Genomic DNA, 18,884 nt, shown 5'->3' on the forward strand with positions numbered 1-18,884 from the left:
ATATATATATATAGGCTCTGGAATTTTCAAAAGCTCTGGCCTAGCCCTGCTCTCCCTGAATGTCAAGGTAAAGCTCCCACCTACCAATCAATACTAAGTGCTTTTGAACACTTGGCATTATGTAAATAAGTAAAAGGTTGTTGGGAAACTTACAATTGTATTCATACATGTAAATGTAGGTTAAGAACAAAGGCAGGCAAAATTGAGCTTTGTCTAACTTAGAAAGTTGAGGCCAAATTCTGGTTTCAGCTACTCAGTAGTAAATCAGGAATATCTTCAGTAGACTCATAGGGCATTTTTATACATGCTCTGGGAGGTGTGGGGCATATCTAAAGCACAACAAACAAGCTTTAGTTCAAAGCACTCCGCCGCCATTTTTCAGTGCAGGGATGCCGATACACGTGACACTAGAGTCTGCTGGAGTGCAGTAATTTCCGCTCTCCAGCAGACTTCATTAATTAAGCCTGCTCTGATGCACTGAATTTTAAGTGTGTCAGAGCCAGCTCCCTCCATGTGTACAGGAGCCCATAAAGTTATACTGACAAAGAGCCTAATGAAAATGTAGAGAGAATCAGACCTCCCCATCAAAAGTTGTTATGAAGATGCATGGCTTTAGTGATTTGGGTTTTTTTAAACACTATTGTCAATATAGAGACAGAATTACTCTTCAGTGTTCTGTTGGAGGCCCAATAACCACTGCATAGAAAATGAAAACAAGGGATGCCTCACTTCCCTTCTGTCCTGTAAATAATGCTGTTTTCCTCCACAATGAACAGCCACATATCAGACTCACTTTGCATGTTATCTGTACCATTCTGGTCCAGATGACAGCTCTGTGAACCTGTCTGAAATGAGCATAAGGTCCCTGCTTTTGCTGAGTCTCTAATGGGAGGCATTTTGATGGCATTCTCAGAAAGAGAACCAAAGCCACTGGAATGAACTACCCTCTCACCTATGGACATGGAGGGAAAGCAGTGCCTCAGCTTGTACTACCTCTGCCTGTCTTGAGGGCAAGTCACTCACCAAAGCCGACAGAGCAGCACTGTTCACAGGCAATAAATCCAGTTTTAAAACACTGGAAGAGGAAAACCCCCTCAGCTCTAAGAAGCTGATCTCTCTGTAAATGCATCACATTTGCCATTCCAAAGAGATAAGAGGAGAGAGGCAGAGCTGTATCCACACACCTTCTGCACTGGGCAGTGGAGCTGATGACACACAGGGAGAGGAACATGCTGTACCAGTCTAAAGGCTGGCATACAGGAATGCTTCCCTTGCACTTCTCTGAGCTCTGCAAAGGGCTGGACCACCCTGAAGCACAATCTCAGCTAGAGCTTTCAGTGGGGAACTATCCCCTAAGATCTGTTGTAGTTACCAAACTCTGTGTACTAACTATATTCCATTCAGTAGCAATACATGCCTCCTCCCAGAGAAAGAAAAAAAAAAAGATTAATATGAAAATAACTATGGAGAAAATGTAAGCAGCTCTATAAACTGATGTCCTGGGCTGAAACCCACGTGTAATAAGCAAATACTTCATTACTGTCATAAGTATATTTCTAAATAAATGAAACAGCCCTGTTTTTAGATGGGTTTTTTCCCCCATTATGCATTTATATCAAAGAAAAAAGGGAATTTGTTACAGGGAATAATTAAGAGAAGTATTAGCCCAGTTATTTATGGTTCACCCTCTACTACAGATGTATTATCTGTGTTTATTATTTGTGGTAATGATGCATGATATTTAACTAGCTCTTAAGAAAATAGAATATTATTTTGAGTGTATAAATGACACTTTTCATTAAAGCTTTGCCTGGCTGTGTCAATTTTTTAAAATGTATCATAAAATAAAGATTTTACCAAAGATGTGTTACAGAAATGGTAATTAAATGTCACCAGTCAGTACACATAAAATTCATCAGCAAATTGCCACAACAATTTATTTATTTTTGAGGCCTTTCTGATTGGAAAAAAAAAATCAAATAGTTTGCAGTTCTCTCTCTCTCGCTCTCTCTCTCTCACACACAGACAAATACATAACTTCCTAGGCTGAGCACCTTGATACCAAATTTCACCTGGAAATAGCAACAGCGATGTCCCTGAAAAACAGTGTTTAGAATAAAAATGCTGGCAAGCCTTTACTAAGTAGTGCCACTAAGCACCAGTTTAATTTAGCTAATTTTATTGCATATACTGACTGCATTCTTTAATTGTAATTTAATCTTATTTACACAGAGCTGCACAGTGAAGGTACAGCATACATTTCACTTTATCATCAGTACAGGGAATGCTGTGTCCAATGTCTAGGGACAGGGATTCATAATCATTTGTCTAGCAGTCAAACCACAAAACAGCATTGGTTAGTTTATCATTTCAAAGCAGATTCATGGTGTCCCTTCAAAATTGCATCACGCCCCATCATTAAGAGCCTGAAACTTTCCACATTAAAACTAATATAATACCAGACAAGAGAAATCTAAGTGGTCATCATCTGGCACCTATTTACTGGCACGTGACAAAAGATGGTCATCTCTAGTGCTCAATAATTTTATGATGTGGACATTCATTCCCTCTCACAGATGGCAGTACCTGGCACTCTTGGCAGAGAAGCCCAGAACAGAATGGGCATGAAAACAAATACCTCCTCAGGTCATACTGACTTTGGCCAGGGCAAAACCTTAAGCTGGCACTGCTTGCATTGCACCTGTTCTATGGAAAAACAAATCTGTAGCTGCCAATCAAGTCCCTTTTTTGAGATAATGCACTTTTGGACAGGAAATGCCTTTCTGTTCAGTGTTTGTGCAGTGCCTTTCACAGTGGGCACTGTTCTGAGAGTGGGGTGCCAAGGGATGCCAGTACTAAAAACACTAACCGTACTTCAATAAATGAAGCAACTTCTGGAGTGACTGCCAGACATGAGACACTATCAGGAAAAGAAAGAGGATGGGTTTTAAACAAGTTTTAAAAGATTAAAACCTCCAAATAGGCTAAATGTTAGTGAAGTGGGGAGGGAGGGAGGGAGGGAGAGAGAGAGAGAGTGAGTGAGACATGTGCAGACATATTACGGAACAGTTATGAAACCTCTGGTACAAAACTATCCAGGGACTTACAGAATAAAGATGACTCCCAAACCAGACTAAACTAAGCACCAACTTAGTAAAGAAAATTAGCTTTGTTTTTGTTTTATTAGACAAATTCTGCTTTTACACTGGGATAACTCCCCTGACTTCAGTGCAATTGCTCCTGTTAAACAGTGAGGCAATTCATACTCCAGGACCAGCCATCATTTTAAAATAATGTGCTCAATATTCAACTGGCAAATTAAAAAAGGCCTCATTCCAGATGTGTAAACCATGTCCCTGTCCTTTATTACTTGTAATGAACCTGCCAATTACACAAATAGGAATTTCTGCAAAATCTTATCAGCCAGCAAGAAGCTGCAATAATAAGTTCTCTCTCAGGACTTAATTCGCATCTTGTTGAAGTGTCATCAGCCCACAAAAACTCCTATTACTTGACTCCAGAGGAGCAATTCATATCCAATCCTTGCTAAACAAAGACCCCAAACTGATTCTGTGGTTAGGACATAGATTACAAAGCAAATATTTAAAGAGAAGGAAATGAAAGAAGTGTTTGGTCTTGAAGTTCATTGGAGAAGCATAAGGAAGAAGGCAGATGTGGGGGCTACAGGAAGAGAAAGAAGTGGCCCACAATTCAAAGATACCAAAGCTATCAGAAGATGAAGACAATTTCAGCAGTACCAACCATAATGGTACAGCACAGATAGTACCAGTTTAAGCTTTCACTTTTCAGTGTGATCCAAAAAGGCAGGTCTGTCTTCATGCTATGATCCTCCTTAACCAGAATTGAATTCTTTCATTGCTGAGTGATACTTCTCTCTCAAATACAAAATGAGCAAGCTCCCTGTTCTGCATTCTCCTATTTGTATATGAATGCATTTCATTCTAATGTGTGGTATTAATGCAAGCACTAGTCAAGAGCTCGCCTACTTTTCCAAGATCATGGCATATGTTGAGGCAGATTATCAGAGGTACTAAATTCAGTCATGGAGACAATTAATCAATGGCAGATTAATTTACAACAATGTCTTATATACACTACAGGGGTATAGGTTGTAGCCGTGTTGGTGTAAGGACATAGGCAGACAAAGTTCTTTTGGTAAATTTGATATCTTTTATTAAACCAACTCAAATCTTTGGAAAAATTCTTCTTTGCAAGTTTTCGGGTATAAATACCCTTAGGCTGAGGAAGCATCTGCAGTTGGTCTGTGCTCTAGAGCACAGGATAGTTATACCCCAAAGCTTGTAGAGAAGGATTTTTCCAACTATTTGAGTTGCTCTAATAAAAGATATCAGATTTACCCAAAGAACCTTATATACACTGCAGTGTTTTGTAGCCACTGTTACCATTACTGCAGCCTCCTTGGTACTGACAATGATTGAAGTGCTAGGACAGGGTTGGCCAACCTGCATAGCACAAGTGCCTCCAAGTGATGTGGGCAGCCTCTGCATGTGGCACATGACAAATCAGGGAGGGGACAGGCTGTACAGCAGCAGATAGGGCAGGAAGCAGAAAGCAGAGGCAGAGATCAGGCAGGAAACACAGAGTAGGGAGTATAAAGCAGAGCAGCAGGTCAGACAGAGGAAGGGGATAAGAGTGGCACTCATGGAGGGTGCAGGGCTAATTTGTGGCATGCCTGCCAAAAAGATTGGCTCCACCCTGTGCTGGGGCATATTGGGCTAAATCATTTTCAATGCTATGTCAAGAAGTTTCTCTCTAAACTATTTGTCAACACCAGACCAGTAGTGCCCATTGCTGGCAATGGATACAAAAAGTTCTAGTGTAGACAAAGCTCATGAGGGCACTGAGGGATATCAAGGACTCTCTCTCCCTCTAGTGGCTGATACTATCACAAGACTACAAACCTTAATAAATTTAGCAGCTCCCTTGCTTAAGGTGGCAAAAACAAATGGTCTTGCAAAGTGTGGTCTTAAATTCTATTCACACCTATATGCATTTATCAAACACCACCTCACACCTCCCTTTTCCATTCTGCTGTGATTTCTCTTTCCAATCCTTGCTTTATAATCTACCTATTTATTATCTATTGCTTTAAACTAGACAGTCTTTATTGCTTGCCTTAACTGCTTGCAGTTTTGCTGGCTGCGGTCATCAGCTGGTTCTGTTCACACAAGCAGTAATTTGTATGGAGTTTTTTAATCAGCTTGTAAAACTGAACCCCTGACTAAAAAAAAAAGCAAAGGACTTCAGTGAAGGTTAGGTCAAGTTCTTAAAGGTGTACAACCCCCAGCCACATAGCTGCATTAAAGGAGTTGTATCTGTTTTGAAGCTTGAGTACATAACAATTAGGAACATGGACTACTTCAGAGATCTGAGACAGAGCAATGGCAGAAGGGGGTTTTTGGTTTGTTTGTTTTTTTAATAATAATAAATGAGATGTATTCAGCATGGGTGCTAGCTTTTGAAATACTCTAAGATTTCTCATTCTTTTTTGTCATAACATTATTGCAGAATTTAATGGGATTAAGGAATTTAATTCTGCAGAATTTCAACAATATTCTTTCAAATGAAACTGACTTTCAATAAGAGTAGAAAGCTATAATTTAGGCCATGTCAATTTCAGTCAGTGATGAACAGGGCCAAAGAACAAATCACAAGCTAAAAACCCTTTAGCCATGCATTTGTTAAAGAATCAGTGCAGTCTAATGAATAAGACAATGGCCGGGGACTGAGGAGACCCAAGTTCTCTTCCCAGTTCTGCCACTGGCCATTGGGCAACCCTGGGCAATTCATATCACCTCTCTGTAATTCAGTCCTCAGACTACAAACCGCAGATAAAACCACCAACTGCACTTTTTAAAATGTTTTGAGATGCACAGACAAAGAGCACCATCTGAGTGCTAATGATTATTGTTGATAATCATTGAATACTCTTAAAAAATAAACATTCAAACAAGTGAGCATGGTGCACACCTGAGAATTTAAAGCTGGGTGAGAAAAATTATAAAACAATGTCATGTGCGATCCCAAACAAAAGTGACATATATTCCTAAATTACCACAAAAAGAAGGGCGGGGGGAGGGGGGAACCAGCTGATTGTCAGTCCCAGCCCTGGGACTGTACCCGAGTTTCCAGCTGGCTCCCATGTGGTCCCTGGACTGAGGCCAACAATCAGCTGATTGTCAGTCTCAGCCTGGGGACCACACGGGAGCCAATTGGAAACTCTAGTGCAGGGCACCACAAGGATCCAGTAATTGAAACAAAGCATGTACAGCTCACACTGTGCACAAGCTGTATATGTTTTAAGATCACAGTAAGCATTACCATGTGACTGCTCAGAACATATTCTAACTTTAACATGTGCTAGATGTCCTGTATGACAAGGCCCTTTGTGGATATAGAATTGATCGAGCGCAACAAGAGAAGACAACTGACTTCTGAAGACCACAAAGACTCAGATTAAATTTTCTCCTGCATATTCTCTCAACCATCTGCACTCCTTCAGCTCTTTGCCAATGGGTTTTTTCCTCCAGCTCATTCACGATACCACCCTTACCTCTTCTACCTGAATAATGCTCATAAAAGCAATTTGAAATCCTAGCAAACATTGAAAGCTTTGGAGGAAAAAAAAACTACCCACCCAGAAAGATATTAGGTAGTATTTTTACTATTATATGACTTATCTGATAACCATCAGAGTGCAGAACCCAATATCACACTTGGTTCACACAGGATTTTATGGATAGAATTTATTGTTACATCATCCAAAGGGGGAGGAAGGACAGGGGAAAAGGGATGTGTAGCGTAGCACAGTTGCTCTTGAAATCCCTTTCCTTCCAACAAGCTTTGACCCCTCTGGCAAAGGGCAGAGGCTGTGCACAGATAAAATGATGGCCACTACACAGTATCAAGCAAACATTCTATACATATACATATATACACACACACACACACACACACACACATATATATACACATATGTACACACACACACACACACATACGTGTACACACACACACACACACACGTACACACACACACATACGTACACACACACATACGTACACACACACATACGTACACACAAGGGCTTAGTCCATCTGTCTGTGTGTCTGTAATGCTTTTGGAGCACTCTGATTGGTTGTCTTAGCACCAACAGTGCTTACTGAAACAACCAGAGTGCTCCACACAGACAGACAGCAGGGATGGAGCTGGGGGGAGAGGGGAGGCCAGCGGTACTCCCCTCCATCCCCGCCGTCAGGGCAGCGCTCTGCCATCCCACGGGGGGAGGTGTGGGGCCAAATGTGGAGCAGCGGGGAGGGGGTGGTGCGGGGCCAGATGCGAAGCAGTGGGGTGGGGTAGCATGAGGCCAGATGCAGAGCGGCGGCAGTGCAGGGCAGTGGGTGACAGCAGCAGCCACCATGGAGATGCTTCCTATCCCCTCCTGCCACCCCCCCACCCCCCCCGCTGCTCCTGGGAGGTGGTAGCAGCACAGGGTGGTGGGTAGTGGCACTGTCCGTGCCCACCCCCATCCCTCATCATTCTTGATGGGCAATTTGCTAGTAATTTACAACCACTTTTCTCTGGTTGGTTAGCCTAATCTTTTTTTCTGTTGGATTTCTGCCACCCTGCTCTCTGACCTGTGCCAAACAGCTTTAAACTAGGGCTACTTTATTATCTCCATAGAGGAAAGCCCCCAATACCTTAATGAATCTAAGTGAAATGAGGACTGCTTCTAACTACTCCTTGGTAAATAAGCAAGCTCTTTGTTTATAATGCATTAGGTGGCTTCTTCATTTACAAACTGCATTAGAGGATAGCAGCTGTAAGGATGTGTACACATGGCCTTCTGAAAATAAGCTGCAATTCCACACAAAGGCTCACTAATATAGCACCCACACACCACTGGCATGCCCCATACCCTCCCTCAGGGAAATAGGACGTTACCTCAGCAAGTCGAGAATGCTTGTGAACGTTCTCTCCCTTCTGCACACTTGGAGCAAGCTGCTGCAGGACGCCCCGGCTACTTGTGAGGGCTCGTGTCAAGCGAGCAAATTTTCCCCAGCCTTGAGAAAACAGAGATTACACAGCAGTTACAAGAAACAGTCTGCATTCACATGAAGACTCTCCTAGCTGAAAACAACCTGACAGAACAAATCCAACAGTGACCCAAATATGACATAATTTAATCATATGTGAGATAAAGTCTATCAGTGTAGTAAATGGGGGGCAGGGAGGGAGGGTATTCAGTACCTGTGAAAGGAGACCATTATGGGCACTGGGTATTTTCTGGGGAAAATATTCTGCCCTGGAATAACCTCTCATTTAAGTCAGTCATCTGCATCAGATCTCATTCCAATGAGAAGATACTTCTGACTTATACAGATTGGAATCAGGCACATAAAGAGCTGCAACTGCTTACAACAGTAGTGAATTTAGCCTCGGAGATGTTGGGAGTTGTGTGGATGCAGGCTGAAAATGCACAAGGCATAACAAATAAAAAAGTAGGTGAAAGCAGCAGCATTACTGATTCTATATCCTCTACAAATGGAAGGGAGGAAAAAGAAAACGGATTTCTTTTTCCAACTCTTGGAAAATACTCAGCCTCTTTAAGACTAAAAATCATTTGCTGAATTTTAGCCGAAAGCACATTTTAGTGCTGATTCATAAACCGCTCAAATAAGGCCCTCTAATGTAATGCTGACAGAACTAGTTATAGCAGTGACCCTTATGATCCTCACTTTTCAAACATAATATCACAGCCAAAACATGCATTTGGATTTTTCTGACTTTCTAAAAGCAAAATATCAGTGCATTAGGTCCCAATCCAGCAAGACACTCAGCTCCTTCTAAGAGGTCGCTGATCACCCCTCAACTCCCACTCCAAACAAGGCTGCCTAGCTCAGACTTAACAGGGCCCTGCTCTGGGAAAAGCTTTCATGGCATTTGGACTCCGTTATGAAAATAAAATTATACTGTTAGGAGCAAGCATTACCAGCAGAACAGCAAGGGAGTTTAACCTGCAAGTACCCTATTAGAATCACTGGGATTCGAATGTTTAAAATGCTGCCCACTGCTTTGGACATTTTGGCAGCCATTGTGAAAGTGTTTGCTGGAACGTGAAATTCTAAGTAGAGTACATTCCAAGGATTTGCTATTCAGTAGAACCTGCCAAATCCAACACCTAAAAGCCAATATGGCATTGCTTCCAGGAATATGCAAAGAAGTGAACCACTTAAAGTGCAGGATCAAAGAAACACTTGTTGAGGCAGAGAATACTTCCTACAAAACCACTAAGGAAACAGCTTTTGAAAGTAGCATTTTTTAAAGGAGCACTTGCTAAAAATCAACTGATCACTTCCTACAGCATTCAGCAGTACACAAATTCTGCATTTCCATGCAAGAGGCCAAACCTAACCTTTGTTTGGAGAACAGCATTTGTCCCCATGGAGGAGGAGTACTCTTTAGAGAAATAAATCACTGCTACAAAGTTGATCAATCAACACAACTCTCACAAATCCAAGGGAACCATGTTAGCTTGTGCCAGCTGGGATCTGGCTCCAGAAATAATGGGGGGGTTGTTTTGTTTTTCCAGATGAGAAAAAATTAATACATTTATAAGAAAATATTCTTCCCTCTGTGCCCTGATGAAATCCCATTAAAACTAATGGGCCCAACCTTAAAACCTGTTCTCATTCCTTTTGGAAGCACAACTCTGAATAGTATGGCTGCGCAAAGCTTCAGTTCCTGATTTGATTTGGCGGAGATTCGGCGGCCAAATCTCTGAATCCAAATCAAATCAAGAGATCCTTTAATCTCTCCGAATCACATTGGAACCCTCCAAACTGATTTTGAAAGATACTGCAATTTGGACATAGACACAGCTTTAAATGTTTTTGCTACATACCTCAAGATATCAGGTGGCTCGTGAATGCTGAGATGCTGGGGAGGATGAAGCATTCCACAGGAGTGCGGGGGGCTCCCCAACGTGCTCAGCAGCAGAACCGGAAGTGGGCCAGCAGCACTTCCGGTTCACAGTTTCATAGTGCTTAGGGTCAGAAGAGACCTAAATAGATCATCAGGTCCGACCCCCTGCCCCGGCCAGGAACGAGTGCCGGGGTCATAACACCCCAGGCAAATATCTGTCCAACCTCCTCTTGAAGACCCCCAAGGTAGGAGAGAGCACCACCTCCCTTGGGAGTCCATTCCAGAGCCTGGCAGCCCTAACTGTAAAGTAACATCTCCTGATGTCCAGCCTGAACCTTCTCTCTGACAATTTGTGGCTGTTATTCCTAGTAACCCCCAGTGGTGCCTGGGGGAACAGAGCCTCACCCAATTCTCACTGGTCCCCCCTGGTGAGTTTGTAAATGGCCACCAGATCCCCTCTCAGCCTTCTCTTGTGGAGGCTGAATAGGTTCAGGCCCTTCAGCCTCTCTTTGTAGGGCCTGGCCTATTGCCCCCTGACCATGAGAGTGGCCCTCCTCTGGACCCTCTCAAGGTTAGCCACATCCCTCTTGAAGTGCGGTGCCCAGAACTGGACACAGTACTCCAAATGCAGCCTGACTAGTGCCGCATAGAGGGGAAGGACCACCTCCCTGGACCTGCTTGTGATGCATCTGTAGATGCACAACAAGGTGCTGTTAGCCTTACTGACTGCTTCCTTGCATTGGCAGCCCATGTTCATCCTGGAGTCAACAATCACTCCAAGATCCCTTTCTGCCATGGAAGATCCCTTTCTGCCACTTCTGGGTCCACCAGGGAGCGTGTGGGAGCCCTCCCCCGCACCCCACTCTCCCGGCTTGGAAACTGGTGCCTTCTGGGTCTGGGGGGCACCCAGGGTCCCCCCACAGCCAATCACTGAGCTGGGTCTACTTCTGGGCCTACTGCCAAGCATGCTGGGGAGCCCCCCATGCTTCTGTGGGACTCTCCATTCACCCCAGCATCACAGCATTCATGAGCCACACCTGGTACCTCAAGGTATGTAGAAAAAATATTTAAAGCTGTCTATGGCTGAATTGCCGATTCTCTGAATCAGCATCGAATCTTCAGATTTGGATTCAGCCAAATCAAATTGGGGACAGTGATCTGAATCAACAAATTGAATCACTGTCCCCAATTTGGGCTGAATCTGAATCAAATACGGCCCGTTTCGCACACCTCTACTGAATAGCCCATTAGGTGTTATGAGAAGATGGCACAATGGAAAAGTCTCCCATGAGGGCTAGGTCCACAGCTGGTCTGCATCAAGATAGATCTTTTGAAGCTAATGGAGATGTGCTAATTTAAGCCAACTGAGGATCTGGCCAGAAAATGTTCCCTTGGTAGGAACTTAGCTGGCAGCTGACATCAGTAGTTACTCATTGCTACTAATATGAGGGACTGAAGAATCAGGATCAATGAATTTACAGTGCCATAAACCCACGGCAGTTGGAAGAGACTTTTTTTTCCCAATGTAAAGGTATTAAAAAAGCAAGAGTTTACAGTATACAAGGCGGTATGAATAGTGTGTATTCCAGAGAAGGATTAATTATAAGTGCTGGCCATGGTGCTGAAGGAAGCATTTTTTAGGCTCTACATAAGGATTGTACACAAACATGTGTTAAAAACATTAAACCTGAAAGGTTAAGCTCTCAAAAGTTAGGAAGGACCAAAATTAAGACCGTCTCATACATGGGATGAAGCTGACATCCTGTGGAAAAACAGAATGTGAACATGAGACTAAAGGCTACATCATAATGTATACTCAAAAGGGAACAAATTGAATTTGCACAGGCAAATCTTAGTTCCCTTATTTCTGAGTACTTGATTTCACCACCTTCACAATGGACATTTAATGTAGCATTTAGTGTAATTCCCTGTGTTTTAAAAAAGTAAAAACCCTCATAGAATTCCATTGCGTGGAATCATATGGATACCTCTACATGGTTCAGCAACAGTATTTGAATTCTTCAGGCCTATAGTACAGACCTCTGCCATATGAGCAAATACAGTAGCTGGTAGCAGTAGTGGATGTCATCCTTTATACAGAGCACAACTAGAGGCAGACGTGCAAAACATGACCAGTGGGTATGACAGATATTTTCTGACAACAGAGGAAGAGAAAGAGAGAGACATCCTGAAGCCCCGTTCTACTGAAGGAAAGTTTGATCTAGTAGCCCTCTGCTCTCATATACCCAGCTCCCTTTTGGCTCTCTCTTCTCCTTGTCTGTTCCCCAGGCCCACAGCACCTCATCTTCACACCTCTTTTTTCTTGCCCCATTTTCAGTCTATTTCTCCTGTCCAGCACTCAGTCTTCCTCCAATCTCAGGCTCTTAATGCCAGCCTGCCCACCAGGTTCTTGCTCAGGCAGCCCCAAATCTCATTCGACTCCAGTTTACCTTCACACAACTACAATCCCTGACTCCACCAACAGCCAACCCTAGACTCTCTCCCTCCAACCTGCCAGTCCCAGTTTCTGCCCCTCCAAGTCTCAGCCTCTCCTTCTGATTCCTTGTCTCAAACTGCACTCTCATTTCCCAGCAGCCTGTCCACTCTGCAGTTGTGTCAGGTTCTTTCTTCAAGCTGTCTATCAACAAGGAGATCACTGAAAACAGGGGAGTCTCTGCTTGTGGCTCCACAGGATCAAAAACCAGTAAATGTAGGACAAATCCTGTTCAGCATCCCCAGCCTGAAACCTTCTTTGTACAGACGAAATATTGAGAGAATTTAATTACTGAAATGTAGTAAGTCTCTAAGGAGCACGTGGAAAGCATAATTTTTCAAAGTGTTCACTGAAATACAGCAGGATGTGTGTTTCACGGAGATAGCAAAAGGTAACAGTACTAGGTAAAGCTCTCTGCCATTTCTCAAGTCAAAGTATGGTGGTACTCTATACTTCACTCTATTTCTCAAAGTATGGTGGGACTACTGTGCTTCAAAAACCACGCGCACACAGGCTCCTAAACGCACCATTTTTAAACACCAGCATTACGTAATAGGACTGGTTGATATCCTAGATCCCACTGCCTGTCCCTTTTCCATTCTTCTAATTTACTACTATCCTTTCCTTGAATAAAATGGTTTGCTACCCCTATAATCTGCTGGACCTGTAATTATAAATTGTTACATCCTTAAGGCCACAATGGTTGTCTGTACAAAAATTTACAGAGCTGATATTTTCCAACCCTGTGCACACAGACTGCCTTCACAGACCTCCAAACTCTTCTCCTACCCTGCAACCTATGCTTTTTTCGGCCAAGTCTCCTGTAGGTTGCTACAACTCAAACTCTGAGGCAAAACAAAATTTTACCACTTTTGGTGGATAAATAAGTTTATTTGGTGGATAAATAAGCTAAGTGTCCCTCTGTGCAAAACGCATTGTTATTTTTAATTAACTATGCCACATACTCAGTGTAAATGTAAATAAACTGTTGTATTTAGATGCAAAGTTTGAAACACTTTCTTCTTGAAAGGTCTCAAGTGCCTTTGAATTCTTAGGGGGTTGTAAGGTCTGAGAGAAACAAAAAAGAAAAATCAGACTGAGTCTGTAGATCTGAGTTTTATTCCTAGCTTTGCTGCTGACCTGCTGTACAACATTAGGCAAGTCATTTCACTTTTCTGTACTGCTCTATCCACTGGCATCCTGTGTGTTGCTTGTCAATATATAATAATCAGCTCCTGGGGACTTGGGCTGTCTCTTATTAAATGCACAGAGCACAGTGGAGCCCCAGGTCTCAAGGAAGGCACTGATGCTACTCTAATGCAGGTAGCACCAAAAAATGTTTCTTTTTCCAGCCAGCCAACTCTGAAGCAAAATAATGACTGCAGAATCCTTTTTGGATATCAAGTGTGGGCTTCAGACCTTTCAGGTCTTCACTGGTGGTTATTTCCTTCTCTGAAACGGTTTGGGTAATGTGTTGAACATCCTTAGAAATGTAGGACAATTTACTTGAGAGATCCTCTCATTTTTACAACATATTTTTGTTGACTCAACAAATGGCAAAGAGATTCTTTCCTCCGTAATCTTGGAGGGCATCTTCAGTAACTTGGACACAATAGTCCATGGCTTGCTTTACAGATATAGAATCAGTAGTATTGAATAGGAGATTTTTACCTGAATAGATGCTTGTAGACACTGCTGGGTCACTTCTCTGATTCAACCAAACATGTATTAGCCTCAATGCAATTTCTCTTAGCTTTCCTTTCATTTCCATACCTCTCCTCCTTCCCCTTCCCCTCCCCTCCCCCTGCACCTCCTATTTCTTCATTTGCAGCATCTGTTACTGGTCCAATGAGTTTAAATTTGTCTGGAGGAGTAGATACAGGTCGAAGATCTCAGTCATTTTTTTACATTGTTTGGCTTTGTGCTATACAGCAAGTAAAGTTTTTGGCAGGTTATAAACCTTCTTATTAGTAACACGTTTCACTTTCTTTGTCCATTTTGGGGTTCCTGAAAGTGAACAAAGATTGCTTCCAAAAAGAGCCAAGTTGAAACAGGTGATGAACTGCCTGCAAGAAACACTTAAAATATCATTGAGACTGTATTTTAACAGGAATAAGACTACAAGCAGACATTGCATCTTTCCTGGGAGAAACCATGTTCTCCCAGAACAAAGGGTGATTGTTCAGACATCCACATCTTTTGTCCCAGGACTAAACCTAAAAAGATAAGAAGTGCTAGCAGCTTGTCCCAGAACATTGCAAAATGTGTCTAAATGGTTGCCCGTCATTGAATCAATGACAGAAAAGTGGCAGTGCATTCAGTGCCTCACTAAACCCCAAATAGAAGGGTGATGTGTATATATACCAACCCCAAGACTTTTCTGTTCCAGCACAAATATATATATCCCTGCTTATGTTCTTCATGTTTACTATGCTTATGTTGTATAATGGTAACTTTGGGTATTCTTTATCTACATACCCTCATTAGTATATAGTTTTGAGGGGCTACTCACACTTGTTTTCACTGTTTGTGAACTTGGGTTATACTGCTGGAGGTTAAAGTGTACAATTGTAAAGGATGGATGAATCAGATTCTGTATCCACCTGCCCTCCTTTCCAAAACAGTGCTGTCTGTGGGCACAGAAATGTTGTTATTACAAAGTTATACGAAGGTCATCCCTCGCCTCCTGTGCAGAGGTCTGTGGTGGGGTGGCCCTAGGTTTTAAGTCAAAGTACAGGAGTAGAGAGATTTGAAACAGGAGTCACTCCACACATGGCTTCAATCAGCTCCTTAAAATAAATGTGGTGCCAAACACAGGACTTTATAGTGGGTTAAGGGGAAAATCTGAGACTCACTACAGTTAAAAGCTGAAAAAAATCCCTGAACCTACCACTGACCAGGGCAGGATCTGAAAGGGCTAGAGTTTCACAGCAACTTGAAGAAGACTGAAGGAGGAGTGGCGGAGACCTCTGGAGGAGCTGCGCAGAGAAACAATGGTGAAACCTGGAGGCAGTGGCCAGAGCAGCTCCCCCTGGCACAGTGGTCTCCAATCTTTTTATAGTGAAGATCAACTTTTGTAAGTAAAGGGCACCCCAGGATCTACTGCCCCTGCCTCGCCCCTGGCCCCCACCCCACCGTCACCTGGACAAACCGCCAGGTCTCTGACCCCACTCACCCAGCCTGGTCCAGGTGGCAGGGGGCATGGCTCAGCCCAGCCACATGTGTCCTGCTGCTCCCAATCGTGGAGCCTCTGACAGACCAAGATCGGCTGTCAAAGGCTCCACGACTGACCAGTCAATCAAGATCAACTGGGTGGTGACACTGTCCTAGCATCACCTCCTAGCAGCATCTCCCAGCAGCTAGAGTGGCAAATTGCAGCAGTGCATCCTAGCTGTGCTCCCCAGCATCAGAATGGCAGCAACTGCACTGTGGGCCTCCTTACTCAGCACTTGCAACTTTAGCTGACATAGGTGGTAGAGCCCCCAGAGAGCAGCCTTGAGCATGACTCCCTTCTCAACCGACTGACCTAACTAAGTGGTAGCTCCCAGAGTGGATTTGCTCCAACTATGACTGTGACTTGTTTGGGTTTTAATTAAGATTAAATAGTTAAGTTTTCTTTTTAATGTCATATGTTTGCTGTTTTTTTTCCCCTGGCAATAAGCCCGGTTTTAGTTTAACATTTGCTTACAGGTGGAGAAGGTTGTTCACATTAAAACAATCAGAACAATAACCCAGTTAAAATGTTATTTTCCTATGTTTCTGGGTGGGACCTCAAGCTAAATTTGAAAAAGTTGGTGTAAAACCCCTAAATTTGGATCCAGCCCTTGCTTCTGCCATCCAGTGTCTGCCAAAATGGTTACACACAGGCATAGCTTGTCCCAGGATAAATTCAACATCTGTTTTTCTCAGGCTTCCTTAGGACCTAAGAGCATTAAAAAGGTCTATCTGCAGGATCTTCAAACTCAGTGTTTCCCTCTTCTACTTTACAAGTGAAAATTTCATCCAAAAGCCATTAAATTTTGTAGAGTTTGAAGAAACAACTATTCTGCACTTTGAGAGGAGCTCGAGTCCTTTGTAAGTTGCTACTCAACAATCCATGTCAATCTTTACATTTTCCTTTTCTTAGTTTCATAGTAGCTAGGGTCAGGAGGGACCTGAACAGATCATCTAGCCTGAACCCCTGCCACAGGCAGGAATGAATGCTGGGTTCACAAGACCCCAGATAGGTGGTCATCCAACCTCCTCTTGAATTTGCCTAAGATACATTTCATTTTTAAATTTTTCATTTTTTTAGCTCATTGTGTTGTTTCCTAGTACTTCCTTCAAACCTAATCATGACCACTCACAAAAAACTCATGAACTAAGTACTAAAGAAATGACTAAGCACTCATTGCCATGTTAGTGTTGATCAGCAACTTTCACAATTACTAGTCAGAATGAAAAACCAAAGTCTAGCAAGTCCAAAACTATGAAGACTAAAAAATATGATAACCTAGTCAGCTTTACATTGCGCTCTGTTGCTGGATGCCTCACCTCCATTCAGAAATGTATAAACTCTCTCAAACCAAGCTTCTGAACAGTTCTCACCTCCTCCCACTCTCCTTTCTTCAATATCAGTCCTTGACTTCACCCACTCCATTTTGATCATTAAGTGTTGTATTCATTCCTCTTCCCCTCTAAACTTCTAGGCAAGTGTAACATTCTTGATTTTCCATTTAGACCTACAAAGCATAACAAGAATCTTAGGCCCCATCTACACATTACACTTATAGCATGACTAACCAGTTAATCACATCTTAAGTTGTGATCCTGCCACACATTCAATCAGTTAACATCATGATAAAACAAGGATTAAGCCATAAAGTTATTCCACAAAAAAATAATAACTTTGTGGCTCATTCTTATCATGCCATTAAATGAACATGTAGCCCTGTGCCTGGGAGCCCCATCAGCTGACAGGGTTCCCAATCACAGAGGTGTACCACACTCTGCCAATCCCAGACTCCCCTTGCACCAGCAAGTAGCAAGCTCCTTCAGGTGTGAGCCCTGCAGCTGACAAGACTCACAGCCAGGGAACACGGCTCCAGTTGTGAGCCTTCTCAAATGTGGAGCTTGCAGTTGCAGCAGCAGGTGGTGCACACCTACAGATGACAGTCCCATTAGTTGATGGGACTCCCAACCACAGGGGAGCACCTGGCTACACAGTCAATTAAAAGCATGATAAGAATAAGCCACAAAATTATTACACATATTTTGTAGCTGCCACCGCAGTCTCCTGGCTCCATTTCCCGGGCTCAAAATCTTAAGCTTCCCCTACACTAGTAAGAAGTGTTATTGTGTCTGATGCTGTAACCCACAATCATGCCTCCTGTCATGTATGTGAGGCATAGCAGAAGGCGCAATTGTGTGGATTTCACATCAGATCCTATCACAACTTTACCTGAACATCTAGCTTTGGATGCTTTCCCTTAAGTAAGGTTAAAGGTTTCATTTACAGATTAAAAATAAAGCCCAACAGAAATCAGAAAACCTTCAAACTGAGTTACATTTGTGCAAACAGTTTTTTAAAAAACAGAAAAATACATCAAAAAACCCCAGAACACGCAGTGAAAAAAAAACTGGGTTTGAGGTTTTCTTGATTTAAATAAAACAGGCAACTTAAATATTTGTTTCTTCATAGCCCTGCTTCTGATCCCAAAGATCGCAAAGTGAAATAAAGTTGCTTCTGTGATGAAAATGCTATCTGATGGCTGCTAGAAACATAGCGGATTAAAGGAGCTAAATGGCTAAGAGTCATTCTCCCATAGGGTTCACTGCTGTTGAACTGAAAATCACCTTTTGTTATGAAAAATTTAATGAAAAGAAAAATGCAGGGTTTGAGAGAGCTACTGAACTGGTATAAATCAATATAGCTACAGCAAGACTACATTAGCAAAAGTGACCTCAATCTATCCTCTAAACTGGAGCATGTTTTTTAATATAGATATATACTCCGCAAACCTACTGAAGGTCTAACTACTCAGTGTGTACATATATCTCTTAGTTGCATAAATTAAGTTACAGCAGGACTATCCAACTGGCGCTCACAATAGGTGAACCTGCAAATTGTGGCTGCACATTCAGCTGCTGCTCCCACCATCGCTCCAGCTCAGGGGTAAGCAAAATGGTGGATTCGGTCAGCAGCTGGATTCCATTTCCCAGCAGCCCCTGCCTGCATCACTGCAGCCAGTTTTCATGGGGACCCTAACAGTGCCAGCACTGTGTCAGCATGGGGCCAGGGTTTCCATGGAGACCAGCCCCAGCAGCACTGACAGAGCACGTGACTGGGTGGGAAGCTGCTCCCAAGCTAGGCTGGGATCTTGCAGTGGTGATATTATGGTCCAGAACAATGGCAGAGCTGTGGGCAGTGGATTGCAGCTCTTC

The 18,884-nt window shown here is 42.9% G+C and overlaps 1 protein-coding gene across 1 annotated transcript in view; it reads right to left on the reverse strand.

Annotated features, from left to right (window-relative positions):
- Nucleotides 1-18,884, reverse strand: part of KCNH1 (potassium voltage-gated channel subfamily H member 1) — a 342,230-nt gene that overhangs the window by 298,960 nt on the left and 24,386 nt on the right. The window contains exon 5 of the mRNA XM_006027988.2: nt 7,988-8,106. Within this exon, the coding sequence (XP_006028050.1) occupies nt 7,988-8,106 (119 nt within the window). The remainder of the gene's footprint in view (nt 1-7,987; nt 8,107-18,884) is intronic.

This window comes from Alligator sinensis, unplaced genomic scaffold (assembly GCF_000455745.1).
Source record: "Alligator sinensis unplaced genomic scaffold, ASM45574v1 scaffold633_1, whole genome shotgun sequence".
Lineage (NCBI taxonomy): Eukaryota > Metazoa > Chordata > Crocodylia > Alligatoridae > Alligator > Alligator sinensis.